The sequence below is a fragment of the Scyliorhinus canicula genome, chromosome 31 (genome assembly GCF_902713615.1).
Source record: "Scyliorhinus canicula chromosome 31, sScyCan1.1, whole genome shotgun sequence".
NCBI lineage: Eukaryota > Metazoa > Chordata > Chondrichthyes > Carcharhiniformes > Scyliorhinidae > Scyliorhinus > Scyliorhinus canicula.
In genome coordinates, this window is record NC_052176.1 from 576,569 (window position 1) to 594,967 (window position 18,399).

An 18,399-nucleotide genomic window follows, 5' to 3' on the forward strand; every position below is an offset into this window, starting at 1 on the left:
GCAGCTCACAGAGATGTGAAGGGGATGCAAAGGGGGCGGGGTAATGTAAAGAAGAGGGTGGTCTGGGCTCGGTATGGATCAACTTTTCACTGGAGCATCCAGGGTGTCGGGGGCTGCCGATAAGAGGCTTCTGTTTGGATGGCCCGCGAAGGTGCGCTCTTAATGAACTCCTTCCAGCAATGCGTGGAGCTGAGACCAGGAAATACGGGAAAGCAGACAAGGAAAACTGGATGAGAGTACGGAGCTTCAGTCAGAGAGCTAGCATGGACATGATGGGTGGGTGGCCTTTCTATACATCCAAAAACAATAGAGGGGGGGGAGTGTGTCTGGGGTGCCTGCAAGAACTGGGCAATTGCACTGTGGGAGGAGATAGAATCACAGAATTTACAGTGCAGTCGGAGGCCATTCGGCCCATCGAGTCTGCACCGGCCCTTGGAAAGAGCACCCCACACCTCCACCCTATCCCCGTAACCCCACATCACCTTTTTTTGGACACTAAGGGCAATTTTAACATAGCCTATTGACCTAACCTGCACAAGTTTTGAGTGGGGTGATCATGGCTCGGCACAACATCGAGGGCCGAAGGGCCTGTTCTGTGCTGTACTGTTCTATGTTCTATCTTTGGACTGTGGGAGGAAACCGGAGCACCCGGAGGAATCCCACGCAGACACGAGGAGAACGTGCAGGCTCCGCACAGACAGTGACCCAAGCCGGGAATCGAACCCAGGACCCTGGAGCTGCGAAGCAACAGTGCTAACCGCTGTGCTACCGTGCGAAGGTGGCAAGATAATCTTAACTAATTCACATTTTAAAAACAGATTGATGCTGGGGGTTGTGTGCGAGCTCCTGGTATTGGCTGGTATAGAACGTAGAACAGGCCCTTCGGCTCTCGTTGTATTACTCATCCCTCGCCGTACCATGCCATGTAACCTCGCTAAGGACAGCACGGCAGCACTGTGGTTAGCACGGCTACCTCACAGCTCCAGGGTCCCGGGTTCGATTCCCGGCTTGGGTCACTACCTGTGCGGAGTCTGCACGTCCTCCCCGTGTCTGCGTGGGTTTCCTCCGGGGGCTCCGGTTTCCTCCCACGGTCCAAAGGTGTGCAGGTGAGGTGGACAGGCGGTAATAAACAGAAATTGCCCTTTGGTGTCCAGCGGTTAGGTGGGGTTACGGAGGTTGGACGGGTGGTTGGGCCTGGGTGGGGTGCTCTTTCAGAAGTTCGGGGCAGACACGATGGGCCAAATGGCCTCCATGTATGGCGTCTATGATCCGTGCCTTGCTCACACCTCTACAGGTAGGAACATGAGCTAAACATGAGGCCTGGTGGAGAGCTTAAGAAAAAAAACTATGATTGTATTTTGTCTCCTCCCCACACCCCCACACCCCACCCCAGGTCATCCTTGCTCACCCCTTCCTTCCACGCTGTGCTCCCACCTTCGTCTGATTGTCACCCAACCAGAAAATGTAGTTTAGCGACGCTGCTCGGTGACTGGCTGATGGGAAGGTCCAAAAGCAGTGGACTTCCTCCTAACCCCAAGTTACCCGTTGCTCGCTTCTCACTTTCGCTCAACTTCCATCCTGCTGCCTGTTGTTGTTTGCTGCACTTTGGGGTGGGGGGGGGGGGGGGGGGGGGGGGGGGGGGGTGCGCCACCTCCTTGGTAAGCGGTTCAAAGGCCCACCCGACGACCACAGAAACAGAGTGGGTGTCACACACACACTGCTGAATCATCAGCACATTATTTGTATTCGATGGCCCTGAGACACTGCAACAAACTTTCAAGAACCGTTATATCATCTCTTGTGCATGCCGCCTGATCCTGTGAACGCGATGATTTAATCCCGGTGGACAGCACAGGAGGAGCCAATCCCACGCCGGCCCCTGTAGCCCTCCTGGTGCGTTGGGGCCGGCGCGGAGATGGGAGCCGCTCCGCATGCGCGTGTTGGCGCCGGTGCCACTGCGCATGCGCGGGACCCCGTGGCGACCCGTTCACGCCGGGATCGGCAGCTGGAGCGACGTGGGCCGCTCCCGTGCCGTGCTGGCCCCCTGTAGGGGCCAGAATTGCTGATCCTGAGGCCATGTTGACGCCGTCGAGAAACGCGACGGCATTTCCGACGACGTCAACACTTAGCGCCAGGATCACAGAATCCCGCCCCTGTTATTTCATCCTTGTGTTTTGAGATTCCTCAGAAATTTGTTCCGATCGCAAACAGTTTCGTTCATTTGAGACTTTAGTTTATCAAGCGTGTTCAAACTTAGCTTTAATTTTGTGCTTCAAAATGATTTTGATGCAAATATTTTCCAACCTCCTTTCATTTTCCTTTTTCATGATTTGTTTACTTTCATCAGAGAGCTTTCCTTCATTCGCAGTCGATTGTTCAGTCCTCCCTGCTGTCCAGTCCAAGGGTGTGCAGGTTGGGTGGATTGGCCATGATAAATTGTCCTTAGTGTCCAAAATTTCCCTTAGCGTTGGGTGGGGTTACTGGGTTAAGGTGGTCAGGGTGGAGGTGTTGACCTTGGGTAGGGTGCTCTTTCCAAGAGCCGGTGCAGACTCGATGGGCCGAATGGCCTCCTTCTGCACTGCAAATTCTATGATAATCTATGATCAATCCAACACAAAGGTTCGGCACAACATCGTAGGCCGAAGGGCCATTTGTCCTGGACCCTTGCAGTTTGGGTAATGCGTCAGGGCTTCCAAAAATATATATTTGGGGGAATTGTGGAACGTTCCCTGCCTCCCCTGTGTAGTTTGCTCGGGTAATGTCTTTTTCCCCTTTTGTAGCTACTGGGGAGTGGGGGTGGGGAAATTGTATCCCTCTTTTTAAATGCTGCACGCTCCAAAGTTGGAAGATTAAAATATTTGTCAACAACGTTTGCTATTTCATCAAAGCTGGTTGAAGACTCGTCAGCGTACAGCACAGCTTAAGAATTATCGATCAGCGAATTCGTCAAACGGGTTTCTACTTAGATGCGATGCAATCCGGAAATTATGCCCACTGTGACGTTTGATCTGGGCCTTGTATCAGTCCATGGCTAAATTTTTTAAAGATCCCGATTTAAGAGTTTTCACTCGGAGACAAAAGGGGAAGGTTTCAGCAACGGTTGCCTGGAGCGGCAGCCTGCAGAGTCCTCTTGCTCAGCATGTTTCTAAGTATTTCACTTTAAAATGACAAATTTGTTGAATCTTGGCCTTTGCTTGCCCTCAGTTGAGATTAGGAGTCACGATTCTCCTGGATTGTAAAAATGTATTATTTTTCCCGATTTGGCCGCCAAATATTCCGCCCGCAAATCAGTGTCTTCTGACTCTGAATTATTTAGATTTCCCAGAACTAGTTGTCGCCCGGAACTTTAAAATGTTTAGCCTGTTTGGACTGCCGACTGGGATTTGAAGCTGGACTTCCGAAGGAGATTCAGGACGGAATTATTAATTTCTGCCTTCAGCTTCCAAGCCTTTCTTTGGACCTTATTCCTGGTGATTTCTTCTCTAAGCATTTTACTTTTTCTCTGCCAGGTTTTGTTTTTTTCTCCACAAGCTGTCACCACGTTGTAGGGTGTTGGTTAGTTTGGTAGATCTGAAGAAATCTTTGTGATATGTAGGTTAACTGAATTCTTTATTGACTCTTTGAACCACTTACAAATATATAGTAAAGGGTAAAAGCGAGGAACTATCTCCAAGAGCTGGTACACACGGCTCTGAACATCACTCAGCTGACCTCTAGTTGTAGGTCGTGTGCGCTCTTGCTTTACTATAAAAAGACCTGCGAGAAAGATTCTTCAGGATTGTTGTGTGAGCAAAGGCCATTTTCATTTCAATTCCTTTCCTGCGTTCACAGAGTTAACCCTCTCCCTATCTGGATGCTAGATAACAATGCAAACAACGCAGTCTGATCACTGGGGGCTTTGATGTACGTTGTACAAATGGCATTCAATGATTCTTATCGCCCTGCTTTCTGCTAGCACTTATCACTGAATCTCAAAACTCCTTCTGTCTCACGGGAGATTAAAGAGTGGGTGTCACAGCGACTTGGCCTGATGTGGTCCCTGAGCTGTGTCGATAGCAGAGCACAGAGGTTGTAACTCTCAGGAATGATTGTACAGGCTGGCTTTTTCTTTATGAAGAGGAAGGAGGAGGGGAGGGTGACCCGATTTGACGTCTTTAAGATTGCGAAGAAGATTTGATGGGGCAGATGTAGCAAAGACACTTTTTTTAAAAAAATTTTTTTGGGTAGGGTGCTCTTTCCAAGGGCCGGTGCAGACTCGATGGGCTGAATGGCCTCTTTCTGCCCTGTAAATTCTATGATTTCAAGGCCAGCCTGGGTAACGGCGGCAGATTTTCCATCCGAAAAGGTGAAGGAGATGGGTTTTGAGAACGTCCGGTAGTTTCGAGGTCACCAGATTCATTTACTGATTTGGGTTTAAATTCCCACCGCTGTGGATTTGGGGGTCTGAAATCAAGCCTACTGGATTGTTAGTCCTGGCCGTTAGTCCATTATGTTACTGCGCCCTGTGATACCACAATGAGACTAAAGACAGGCTGTCACCAACATAAAATAGTCACGAATAAATCCGATGGAGAATTCATGAGGAATTTCTTTACCCAGAGAGCGGGGAGAATGTGGGACTCGCTCCCACGGGGAGTGAGGAGAATGTGGGACTCGCTCCCACGGGGAGTGGGGAGAATGTGGGACTCGCTCCCACGGGGAGTGGGGAGAATGTGGGACTCACTCCCACGGGGAGTGGGGAGAATGTGAGACTCGCTCCCACGGGGAGTGGGGAGAATGTGGGACTCGCTCCCACGGGGAGTGGGGAGAATGTGGGTCTCGCTCCCACGGGGAGTGGGGAGAATGTGGGACTCGCTCCCATGGGGAGTGGGGAGAATATGGTACTCGCTGCCACGGGGAGTGGGGAGAATGTTTGACCTCGCTCCCACGGGGAGTGGGGAGAATGTGGGACTCGCTCCCACGGGGAGTGGGGAGAATGTGGGATTCGCTCCCACGGGGAGTGGGGAGAATGTGGGACTCGCTCCCATGGGGAGTGGGGAGAATGTGGGACTCGCTCCCACGGGGAGTGGGGAGAATGTGGGACTCGCTCCCACGGGGAGTGGGGTGAATGTGGGACTCGCTCCCACGGGGAGTGGGGAGAATGTGGGACTCGCTCCCACGGGGAGTGGGGAGAATGTGGGACTCGCTCCCATGGGGTGGTGCTCGAGGTGAATAGAGTCGATACATTTAAGGGGGAAGCTGGATAAAGACATGAGGGAGAGACGAACAGGACACGGCGATAAAGAAAGGGTGACATGAAGAAACAGGTGTGTAATATAAGAACGGTTACAGTCCAGTTAGGGCGAATGTCCTCTTTCCGGGTTATATATTCAACATAACTAATGTAAACTGTTGTCTTTGTAGAATGATGTCGAGAAAGCTCCAAGGGATTGCAGCCAACTATCTCCGTCCTTCACAGCCACTTCCATGTCAGTGAAAAGTGACCAATGCCGGCAAGATGCCCTCCTGGAGGAGAACCCAGGCAGCTTCCTCGCTGAGCAGGACATACCAGCCCTCACCACAATGGCTGACTTTCCGGCACAAGAGGTGGATCAGTTTTGTTTTCCGTCAGCCTTTCTTTGCCTGTTATTCATTTCCTGGTTTCCTCTGCTACAGACGGACGGACTCGCTCCCACGGGGAGTGGGGAGAATGTGGGACTCGCTCCCACGGGGAGTGGGGAGAATGTGGGACTCGCTCCCACGGGGAGTGGGGAGAATGTGGGACTCGCTCCCACGGGGAGTGGGGAGAATGTGGGACTCGCTTCCCACGGGGAGTGGGGAGAATGTGGGACTCGCTCCCACGGGGAGTGGGGAGAATGTGGGACTCACTCCCACGGGGAGTGGGGAGAATGTGGGACTCGCTCCCCACAGGGAGTGCGGAGAATGTGGGACTCGCTCCCCACAGGGAGTGCGGAGAATGTGGGACTCCCTCCCCACGGGGAGTGCGGAGAATGTGGGACTCTCTCCCCACGGGGAGTGGGGAGAATGTGGGACTCGCTCCCACGGGGAGTGGGGAGAATGTGGGACTCGCTCCCACGGGGAGTGGGGGAGAAGGTGGGACTGGCTCCCACGGGGAGTGGGGAGAATGTGGGACTCGCTCCCACGGGGAGTGGGGAGAATGTGGGACTCACTCCCACGGGGAGTGGGGAGAATGTGGGACTCGCTCCCACGGGGAGTGGAGAGAATGTGGGACTCGCTCCCACGGGGAGTGGGGAGAATGTGGGACTCGCTCCCACGGGGAGAATGTGGGACTCGCTCCCACGGGGAGTGGGGAGAATGTGGGACTGGCTCCCACGGGGAGTGGGGAGAATGTGGGACTCGCTCCCACAGGGAGTGGGGAGAGTGTGGGACTGGCTCCCACGGGGAGTGGGGAGAATGTGGGACTCGCTCCCACCGTGTAGCCCGTGGGGAGGGAGAGGTCATACAACATAGATCATGGAACATAGAACAGTACAGCACAGTACAGGCCCTTCGGCCCACGTTATTGTGCCAACCATTTATCCTAATCTAAGATCAACCTAACCTACACCCCTTCAATTTCCTGCTGTCCATGTGCCTGTCTAAGAGTCGCTCAAATGTCCCTAATGACTCTGACTCCACCACCTCTGCTGGCCGTGCATTCCACACACCCACCACTCTCTGTGTACAGAACCTCCCTCTGACATCTCCCCTATACCTTCCTCCAATCACCTTAAAATGATGTCCCCTTGTGACAGCCATTTCCGCCCTGGGGAAAAGTCTCTGGCTATCCACTCTATCCATGCCTCTCATCACCTTGTACACCTCTATCAAGTCACCTCTCTGCCTTCTTCGCTCCAGTGAGAAAAGCCCTAGCTCCCTCAACATTTCTTCATAAGACATGCCCTCCAGTCCAGGCAGCATCCTGGTAAATCTCCTCTGTCCCCTCTCCAAAGCATCCACATCCTTCCTATAATGAGGTGACCAGAACTGGATCGATCCCCCCCCCCCCCACCCCCCAGATGTACCCCCCCTCCCCTGTGGTGATACAACCACTATATATATGTGTGCTTGCAGTAGGGGATGTATGGCCGTACCTGTAATACAGGTTCCTCCGGTAAGCCCCTGCCAGCTAGCTCCACCCACAGGGAGCTTGTGTATAAATATGCGCTGGCTTCACTGAGATCCTATTATACAGCTGCCGCCGGAGGAATAGCATCTCACAGCAATAAAGCCTCTCTTGTACTTCACTTGAGTCTTTGTGTACAATTGTTAGCGCCACATCCCCCTAATATCGCCCGAGTCCACCCCTGACAACAGCCAGACTTTTGTTACCTCGAACTCGACGGCTTCCCTGCTCTCCCTCTCCCGCCCTCGACGGCATTTTGTGGGAAGAGTCCCAGATTTCCTCTGTCCGTCGCGTTAGGGGGTGTTTACTAACAGCACCCCTGACTCCAACTTTTAAAAAAGTTCTGCCCCAGTATTCTGGACTCTTCTCCACCTCCCTCCCACCACCTCCCTCCCCCCCCCCCCCCCCCCCATACACCCATACAGTTTGTAAGTTCACCATCTTTCACGTGTACACTTCAGCTATGAGTCAGCGAGCGGCACTATCGCCCTCGGAGTCTTGGTATCCTTGGTATCCTGGCCAATACTCATCCATCAAAGCATTGCATTTGCTCATCATCCAGAATGGGCTGCTGGGTTTCCTGAGCGCGGTAGCACAGCGGTTAGCACTGTGGCTTCACAGAGCCAGGTTCCCGGGTTCGATTCCCGGCTTGGCTCACCGTCTGTGCGGAGTCTGCACGTTCTCCCCCGTGTCTGCGTGGGTTTCCTCCGGGGGCGCCGGTTTCCTCCCACAAGTCCCGAAGGACGTGCTGTTGGGTGAATTGGACATTCTGAATTCTCCCTCTGTGTACCCGAACAGGCGCCGGAGTGTGGCGACTAGGGGCTTTTCACAGTAACTCCATTGCAGTGTTAATGTAAGCCGACTTGTGACACTAATAAGGATTATTAATTTTTGACTACATTTCAAAGGAAGGTACTTGGCTAGCTGTAAAGTGTTTTGGATGACCTGGGGTGGGTAATGGGCTGATATAAATACATTTCCTTTTAGAGGATTGTCAGTTTATTGGACAATAATATCAGGGTTAGTGACTCTGGATCTCTTTGTGTTATTCTGCAGAGTTCCCAATCTCTCGTTCCCGAGTATTATCCTGTCACAGTCTATCAAAGCTGTCTACGTTCAGCAGGTACCGCCGAGGGACAGCAGCTATCATCTTCAGCTCCCTCCTTGGAGTCACCCCATTACACACCGCTGCCGATGCTCAATCCTAACCGCAAGGCCTCGGGACTGTTCTCTAATCTCAGCGCCATCGATCCCAGCTCCAATTCCACGCCGTCCCCATTCCCGTGTACCAGGTTCAGTAAGTATCCACTCTCTTCCCTCTCCAGCACGCTGACCGCCTCAAAGCAATGACTCCTCATTCCACAAGCACTGGGTGTACTAACTTACAGTGATTTGGCAATGATTGGCAACACAGACTTCTTAACCGTCTCCTCGTCCACCTCAGATAGATGCACTTCTGAGAATGTCCGCGAAATAGCCACTAACAAAGGGATCTTTTCATTGCCTGTCTTCGCTGTGGACGCTGTCTATATACCCGTACTACTGCCCAAATAAAACACTGCAAAGTGAGAGTCATTGTTTATTCACGGTGAGGTTCTCTCACAGTGTAACTGTGCAGAGTTACTGATATTGAGGGTAGGAATCCCTGTGTAACTGTACAGAGTCACTGTTTATTCAGCAGGGTGAGGGTCACTCACTGTGTAACTGTACAGAGTCACTGTTTATTCAGCAGGGTGAGGATCACTCACTGTGTAACTGTACAGAGTCACTGTTTATTCAGGGTGAGGATCACTCACTGTGTAACTGTACAGAGTCACTGTTTATTCAGCAGGGTGAGGGTCACTCACTGTGTAACTGTACAGAGTCACTGTTTATTCAGCAGGGTGAGGATCACTCACTGTGTAACTGTACAGAGTCACTGTTTATTCAGGGTGAGGATCACTCACTGTGTAACTGTACAGAGTCACTGTTTATTCAGCAGGGTGAGGGTCACTCACTGTGTAACTGTACAGAGTCACTGTTTATTCAGCAGGGTGAGGATCACTCACTGTGTAACTGTACAGAGTCACTGTTTATTCAGCAGGGTGAGGATCACTCACTGTGTAACTGTACAGAGTCACTGTTTATTCAGCAGGGTGAGGGTCACTCACTGTGTAACTGTACAGAGTCACTGTTTATTCAGCAGGGTGAGGATCACTCACTGTGTAACTGTACAGAGTCACTGTTTATTCAGCAGGGTGAGGATCACTCACTGTGTAACTGTACAGAGTCACTGTTTATTCAGGATGAGGGTCACTCACTGTTTAACTGTACAGAGTCACTGTTTATTCAGCAGGGTGAGGATCACTCACTGTGTAACTGTACAGAGTCACTGTTTATTCAGCAGGGTGAGGATCACTCACTGTGTAACTGTACAGAGTCACTGTTTATTCAGGGTGAGGATCACTCACTGTGTAACTGTACAGAGTCACTGTTTATTCAGCAGGGTGAGGATCACTCACTGTGTAACTGTACAGAGTCACTGTTTATGCAGCAGGGTGAGGATCACTCACTGTGTAACTGTACAGAGTCACTGTTTATTCAGCAGGGTGAGGATCACTCACTGTGTAACTGTACAGAGTCACTGTTTATTCAGCAGGGTGAGGATCACTCACTGTGTAACTGTACAGAGTCACTGTTTATTCAGCAGGGTGAGGATCACTCACTGTGTAACTGTACAGAGTCACTGTTTATTCAGCAGGGTGAGGGTCACTCACTGTGTAACTGTACAGAGTCACTGTTTATTCAGCAGGGTGAGGGTCACTCACTGTGTAACTGTACAGAGTCACTGTTTATTCAGCAGGGTGAGGATCACTCACTGTGTAACTGTACAGAATCACTGTTTATTCAGGGTGAGGATCACTCACTGTGTAACTGTACAGAGTCAGTGTTTATTCAGCAGGGTGAGGATCACTCACCGTGTAACTGTACAGAGTGACTGTTTATTCAGGGTGAGGATCACTCACTGTGTAACTGTACAGAGTCACTGTTTATTCAGCAGGGTGAGGATCACTCACTGTGTAACTGTACAGAGTCACTGTTTATTCAGCAGGGTGAGGATCACTCACTGTGTAACTGTACAGAGTCACTGTTTATTCAGGGTGAGGATCACTCACTGTGTAACTGTACAGAGTCACTGTTTATTCAGCAGGGTGAGGATCACTCACTGTGTAACTGTACAGAGTCACTGTTTATTCAGCAGGGTGAGGATCACTCACTGTGTAACTGTACAGAGTCACTGTTTATTCAGCAGGGTGAGGATCACTCACTGTGTAACTGTACAGAGTCACTGTTTATTCAGGGTGAGGATCACTCACTGTGTAACTGTACAGAGTCACTGTTTATTCAGCAGGGTGAGGATCACTCACTGTGTAACTGTACAGAGTCACTGTTTATTCAGCAGGGTGAGGATCACTCACTGTGTAACTGTACAGAGTCACTGTTTATTCAGGGTGAGGATCACTCACTGTGTAACTGTACAGAGTCACTGTTTATTCAGCAGGGTGAGGATCACTCACTGTGTAACTGTACAGAGTCACTGTTTATTCAGCAGGGTGAGGATCACTCACTGTGTAACTGTACAGAGTCACTGTTTATTCAGCAGGGTGAGGGTCATTCACTGTGTAACTGTACAGAGTCACTGTTTATTCAGGGTGAGGATCACTCACTGTGTAACTGTACAGAGTCACTGTTTATTCAGCAGGGTCAGGATCACTCACGGTGTAACTGTACAGAGTCACTGTTTATTCAGCAGGGTGAGGATCACTCACTGTGTAACTGTACAGAGTCACTGTTTATTCAGGGTGTGATCACTCACTGTGTAACTGTACAGAGTCACTGTTTATTCAGCAGGGTGAGGATCACTCACTGTGTAACTGTACAGAGTCACTGTTTATTCAGGATGAGGGTCACTCACTGTGTAACTGTACAGAATCACTGTTTATTCAGGGTGTGATCACTCACTGTGTAACTGTACAGAGTCACTGTTTATTCAGCAGGGCGAGGATCACTCACTGTGTAACTGTACAGAGTCACTGTTTATTCAGGATGAGGGTCACTCACTGTGTAGCTGTATAGAGTCACTGTTTATTCAGGGTGTGATCACTCACTGTGTAACTGTACAGAGTCACTGTTTATTCAGCAGGGTGAGGATCACTCACTGTGTAACTGTACAGAGTCACTGTTTATTCAGCAGGCTGAGGATCACTCACTGTGTAACTGTACAGAGTCACTGTTTATTCAGGGTGAGGATCACTCACTGTGTAACTGTACAGAGTCACTGTTTATTCAGCAGGGTGAGGATCACTCACTGTGTAACTGTACAGAGTCACTGTTTATTCAGCAGGGTGAGGATCACTCACTGTGTAACTGTACAGAGTCACTGTTTATTCAGCAGGGTGAGGATCACTCACTGTGTAACTGTACAGAGTCACTGTTTATTCAGGGTGAGGATCACTCACTGTGTAACTGTACAGAGTCACTGTTTATTCAGCAGGGTGAGGATCACTCACTGTGTAACTGTACAGAGTCACTGTTTATTCAGCAGGGTGAGGATCACTCACTGTGTAACTGTACAGAGTCACTGTTTATTCAGCAGGGTGAGGATCACTCACTGTGTAACTGTACAGAGTCACTGTTTATTCAGCAGGGTGAGGATCACTCACTGTGTAACTGTACAGAGTCACTGTTTATTCAGCAGGGTGAGGATCACTCACTGTGTAACTGTACAGAGTCACTGTTTATTCAGCAGGGTGAGGGTCATTCACTGTGTAACTGTACAGAGTCACTGTTTATTCAGGGTGTGATCACTCACTGTGTAACTGTACAGAGTCACTGTTTATTCAGCAGGGTGAGGATCACTCACTGTGTAACTGTACAGAGTCACTGTTTATTCAGGATGAGGGTCACTCACTGTGTAACTGTACAGAATCACTGTTTATTCAGGGTGTGATCACTCACTGTGTAACTGTACAGAGGCACTGTTTATTCAGCAGGGTGAGGATCACTCACTGTGTAACTGTACAGAGTCACTGTTTATTCAGGATGAGGGTCACTCACTGTGTAGCTGTACAGAGTCACTGTTTATTCAGGGTGTGATCACTCACTGTGTAACTGTACAGAGTCACTGTTTATTCAGCAGGGTGAGGATCACTCACTGTGTAACTGTACAGAGTCACTGTTTATTCAGCAGGCTGAGGATCACTCACTGTGTAACTGTACAGAGTCACTGTTTATTCAGCAGGGTGAGGATCACTCACTGTGTAAATGTACAGAGTCACTGTTTATTCAGGGTAAGGGCCGTTCTGTGTAACTTTAGAATAACAATTCAATCCAAGTCTGCATTAAAAAATATTTTTCTTTCAATAGATGGATTTGAGTTTGATCAGCAGGATAGCGCCACATCACGGAACATTCCGGCTCCGTGAGTATAGTCCTCACCAATCCGCTCCCAGTGTCACAGTGCAGGTTACATTCAGCTCTGGATCAGTGTTCTCCAAACCCGGGAGCGCGACCTGTGGGTGGATTGCGCGGGCAGGTGTCGGGAGGGTCACAGAGCTGTTGTCCGCGGTGATCCCGATCGCGCAAACCCCCGCTCAGCAGCCAGTTTTTCATAAACTTGCTCAGAATATAAAAACAGACAGTAAAAGTTTTTACAAATATATAAAATAAAAAAGAGTGGCTAAGGTAAATATTGGTCCTTTAGAGGATGAGAAGGGAGATTTAATAATGGGAAATGAGGAAATGGCTGAGGAACTGAACAGGTTTTTTGGGTCGGTCTTCACAGTGGAAGACACAAATAACATGCCAGCGACTGATAGAAATGAGGCTATGACAGGTGAGGACCTTGAGAGGATTGTTATCACTAAGGAGGGAGTGATGGGCAAGCTAATGGGGCTAAAGGTAGACAAGTCTCCTGGCCCTGATGGAATGCATCCCAGAGTGCTAAAAGAGATGGCTAGGGAAATTGCAGATGCACTAGTGATAATTTACCGAAATTCACTCGACTCTGGGGTGATCCCGGTGGATTGGAAATTAGCAAACGGGACACCACTGTTTAAAATAAGAGGTAGGCAGAGAGCAGGAAATTATAGGCCAGTGAGCTTAACTTCGGTAGTAGGGAAGATGCTGGAATCTATCATCAAGGAAGAAATAGTGAGGCATCTGGATAGAAATTGTCCCATTGGGCAGACGCAGCATGGGTTCATAAAGGGCAGGTCGTGCCTAACTAATTTAGTGGAATTTTTTGAGGATATTACCAGTGCAGTAGATAACGGGGAGCCAATGGATGTGGTATATCTGGATTTCCAGAAAGCCTTTGACAAGGTGCCACACAAAAGGTTGCTGCATAAGATAAAGATGCATGGCATTAAGGGTAAAGTAGTAGCATGGATAGAGGGTTGGTTAATTAATAGAAAGCAAAGAGTGGGGATTAATGGATGTTTCTCTGGTTGGCAATCAGTAGCTAGTGGTGTCTCTCAGGGATCCGTGTTGGGCCCACAATTGTTCACCATCTACATAGATGATTTGGAGTTGGGGACCAAGGGCAATGTGTCCAAGTTTGCAGATGACAATAAGAAGAGTGGTAAAGCGAAAAGTGCAGAGGATACTGGAAGTCTGCAGAGGGATTTGGATAGGTTAAGTGAATGGGCTCGGGTCTGGCAGATGGAATACAATGTTGACAAATGTGAGGTTATCCATTTTGGTAGGAATAACAGCAAACGGGATTATTATTTAAACAATAAAATATTAAAGCATGCCGCTGTGCAGAGAGACCTGGGTGTGCTAGTGCATGAGTCACAGAAAGTTGGTTTACAGGTGCAACAGGTGATTACGAAGGCAAATGGAATTTTGTCCTTCATTGCTAGAGGGATGGAGTTTAAGACTAGGGAGGTTGTGTTGCAATTGTATAAGGTGTTAGTGAGGCCACACCTGGAGTATTGTGTTCAGTTTTGGTCTCCTTTCTTGAGAAAGGACATACTGGTACTGGAGGGTGTGCAGAGGAGATTCACTAGGTTAATCCCAGAGCTGAAGGGGTTGGATTATGAGGAGAGGTTGAGTAGACTGGGACTGTACTCGTTGAAATTTAGAAGGATGAGGGGGGATCTTGTAGAAACATTTAAAATTATGAAGGGAATAGATAGGATAGATGCGGGCAGGTTGTTTCCACTGGCGGGTGAAAGCAGAACTAGGGGACATAGCCTCAAAATAAGGGTAAGTAGATTTAGGACTGAGTTTAGGAGGAACTTCTTCACCCAAAGGGTTGGGAATCTATGGAATTCCTTGCCCAGTGAAGCAGCTGAGGCTCCTTCATTAAATATTTTTAAGGTAAAGATAGATAGTTTTTTGAAGAATAAAGGGATTAAGGGTTATGGTGTTCGGGCCGGAAAGTGGAGCTGAGTCCACAAAGGATCAGCCATGATTTAATTGAATGGCGGAGCAGGCTCGAGGGGCCAGATGGCCGACTCCTGCTCCTAGTTCTAATGTTCTTATGACTCTATTCACCCAGTGGGAACGAGTCCCACATTCTCCCCACTCCCCGTGGGAGCGAGTCCCACATTCTCCTCACTCCCCGTGGGAGCGAGTCCCACCTTCTCCCCACTCCCTGTGGGAGCGAGTCCCACATTCCCCCCACTCCCCGTGGGAGTGAGTCCCACATTCTCCCCACTCCCCGTGGGAGCGAGTCCCACATTCTCCCCACTCCCCGTGGGAGCGAGTCCCACCTTCTCCCCACTCCCCGTGGGAGCGAGTCCCACATTCTCCCCACTCCCCATGGGAGCGAGTCCCACATTCTACCCACTCCCCGTGGGAGCGAGTCCCACCTTCTCCCCACTCCCCGTGGGAGCGAGTCCCACATTCTCCCCACTCCCCATGGGAGCGAGTCCCACATTCTCCCCACTCCTCATGGGAGCGAGTCCCACCTTCTCCCCACTCCCCGTGGGAGCGAGTCCCACATTCTCCCCACTCCCCGTGGGGAGCGAGTCCCACATTCCTCCCGCTCCCCGTGGGGAGCGAGTCCCACATTCTCCCCACTCCCTGTGGCAGCGAGTCCCACATTCTCCCCATTCCCCGTGGGGATCGAGTCCTGCATTCTCCACACTACCCGTGGGAGCGAGTCCCACATTCTCCCCACTCCCCATGGGAGCGGGTCCCGCCTTCTCCCCACTCCCCCTGGGAGCGAATCCCACATTCAACCCACTCCCCATGGGAGCGAGTCCCACATTCTCCCCCACTCCCCGTGGGAGCGAGTCCCACATTCTCCCCACTCCCCGTGGGAGCGAGTCCCACATTCTCCCCACTCCTCATGGGAGCGAGTCCCACCTTCTCCCCACTCCCCGTGGGAGCGAGTCCCACATTCTCCCCACTCCCCGTGGGAGCGAGTCCCACCTTCTCCCCACTCCCCGTGGGAGCGAGTCCCACATTCTCCCCACTCCTCAAGGGAGCGAGTCCCACCTTCTCCCCACTCCCTGTGGGAGCGAGTCCCACATTCTCCCCACTCCCCGTGGGAGCGAGTCCCACATTCTCCCCACTCCCCATGGGAGCGAGTCCCACATTCCTCCCACTCCCCGTGGGGATCGAGTCCTGCATTCTCCCCACTCCCCGCGGGGGGCGAGTCCCACATTCTCCCACTCCCTGTGGCAGCGAGTCCCACATTCCCCCCACTCCCCGTGGGAGCGAGTCCCACATTCTCCCACTCCCTGTGGCAGCGAGTCCCACATTCTCCCCACTCCCTGAGTAAAGAAGTTTCTCCCGATTTGCCTTACTGGGTTTGTCAGTGACTGTCTTATATTGAGAGACCCTCTAATTCTGGTCTCCCCCCCCCCCGGAAGCCACAAGTGTAAACCAGCCCACGCTGACCCTATTGAACCAGCGTGTAATTTTAGGGACCTCCTTCAGCTTTGTCTTCGGAGTGAGAAGTGCCCAGTCTAAATCAGCCGTTCTTGACGATTACAACATCTCAGTTCTGGTGTCATTCTGGCAAACCCCTTTTGCACCTTATCTTCTGCCTCATTTTATTGATTGGAGACCAGAAACTGGTCACAGTGCTCCCAGTGTGGTCTAACTGTGGGCAGAGTGCACGTTTAACATCATTCTCTGCTTTTTACTTCCATGCCTCTGAAATTGAGCCACTTTGTTAGGTTTGTTACGTTTTTGTCATGCCTCACTTTTTGTGACTTGTGTATCGAAACCCCCCCCGGTTCCTCACTGCCCCCCACCATCTCATTTAGAGACTTGTTTCTCAAGGCGTATGCAACCTCGATTTTTCCGATCGGAACCGTGAGCCGGATTCTTTCTGAGTTCCCTTTCGACATCCCGTCGTTATTTGAAGGGGAAAGTCTTTGGCTTCTTGCTGAGGAACCTGCTGATTGACGAGAGGGTGGGGGTGCTGAGGACGGTTCCCCCTGACGTAGCCCCCTGGCGTCCCGCTGAGTAAGTTATCTTTGTTCCTCCAGCTGCATAAACATCGGCCCTCGTTTCCAGGCTACGGTCCCGGACTTAGTGGACACGATCCCAGGTGGGCAGGACCCACATGAAGCAGGTCTGGTGTGGAGCCCTTGGAAGGAATTGGTGGAAAATGAAGAAGTGCAACAAAAAGGTAGGTTAATACTTTGCGCTTTGTGCAGCCCTCCACCGCTCCACGCAGCAGTTTAAAATGGGTGGGTCCTTAGACTGACCATCTCTAATAACTAATATCTAAGAAAGGATGTGCTGGGGCCTTGGAAAGGGTCCAGAGGAGGTTCACAAGAATGATCCCTGGAATGAAGAGCTTGTCGTATGAGGAACGGTTGAGGACTCTGGGTCTGTACTCGTTGGAGTTCAGAAGGATGACGGGGGATCTTATTGAAACTTACAGGATACTGCGAGGCCTGGGATAGAGTGGACGTGGAGAGGATGTTTCCACTTGTAGGAAAAACTAGAAGCAGAGGCCACAGCCTCAGACTGAAGGGGCGATCCTTTAAAACAGAGATGAGGAGGAATTTCTTCAGCCAGAGGGGGGTGAATCTGTGGAACTCTTTGCCGCAGAAGGCTGTGGAGGCCAAATCACTGAGTGTCTTTAAGACAGAGATGGATAGGTTCTTGATCAATAAGGGGATCAGGGGTTATGGGGAGAAGGCAGGAGAATGGGGATGGGAAAAATATCAGCCATGATTGAATGGCGGAGCAGACTCGATGGGCCGAGTGGCCTAATTCTGCTCCTATGTCTTGTGGTCTAACTGTTAACGTCCATCTCAAAGTTGCTGCCGGCAGCTCTGAACTGCTCAATATCGTTCGGGGCATACCAGACGGGGTTGTGCAGTGGCCCGCACCTCGTTAAGATGCTTTTGGTTCCAGGGAAAACATCGGAGATAGGAGCTGGAGGAGGCCATTCGGCCCCTCGAGCCTGCCCTGCCATTCAGTAAGGCCGTGGCTGATCCTTTGCCTCCACTCCACTTGTCTGCACTGTCTGCCACATTCCTTCATTCCCTTCACCACCTCGACTGAAGGAATTCCTCCTCGTCTCAATGCTAAATGCCCAACCCTTTGTCCGGTGAATCTGCCTCCAGCCTCTGCCCTCCAGTCGGTGTGAAGTACACCAGGGGCAGGTTTCCCTATCCCGCCGCACCAGATTTCCAGTGCGGCACGCCGGCGGGATGCCGGCTGGTGGGTGGCGTTTCCCGTTGTGGGGCAGCCCCCGGAGAATCCCGGCGTCGAAGAACTCAGGCCCCGTATATCTGCGGCCAGAAAGACCGAGTTGCGGGCCAGTTCACACCTCCGGCGGGTGGACTGAACACGACAGGAGACCCAAGTGGAATAACAGCTCGTTAATGTCCGATGACCGATTGTGTGCTCAGCTCCTTCCAACCCCCTTCGAGTAACCGGGAAACCCACCGTGGGAAAAGGTCACCTTGCGGAAGATATTTTCCATTCCTGCTCCAGTCCAGTGGGTATCCCGCTCGCCTGGGAGTCTGGGAGTGGCGCGATCGGAAAGCAAAAATCTAGGTTCACGCCTGAATGCTGCACGGAGGGACTGCTGCATTGCTGGTCCTGTCGCTTTTGTAAAAGATGTTAAACCGAAGCCCAATCTGCCCTCTCGAGTGAGTGTAAAAGAGCCCAAGGCCAGGAGAGGAAGAATCCTCCCTGCGGTCCTGGGTCCCATATTCACCCCTCGGCCAACATCAGCGGAACAGGTTATCCGGCCATTCGCGTGTTGCTGGTTGCGGGAACTCGCTGTGAGCAAATTGGCTGCTGCGTTT

General features: G+C 51.0%; 1 protein-coding gene across 3 annotated transcripts in view; it reads left to right on the forward strand.

Moving 5' to 3' along the window:
• Positions 1-18,399, forward strand: part of LOC119958969 (transcriptional-regulating factor 1-like) — a 123,133-nt gene that overhangs the window by 86,342 nt on the left and 18,392 nt on the right. For all 3 annotated transcript variants that reach the window (XM_038787496.1, XM_038787498.1, XM_038787497.1), the window contains exons 7-10: positions 5,404-5,586; positions 8,183-8,423; positions 12,533-12,587; positions 16,618-16,760. In XM_038787496.1, coding sequence (XP_038643424.1) covers positions 5,404-5,586; positions 8,183-8,423; positions 12,533-12,587; positions 16,618-16,760 — 622 coding nt within the window. The remainder of the gene's footprint in view (positions 1-5,403; positions 5,587-8,182; positions 8,424-12,532; positions 12,588-16,617; positions 16,761-18,399) is intronic.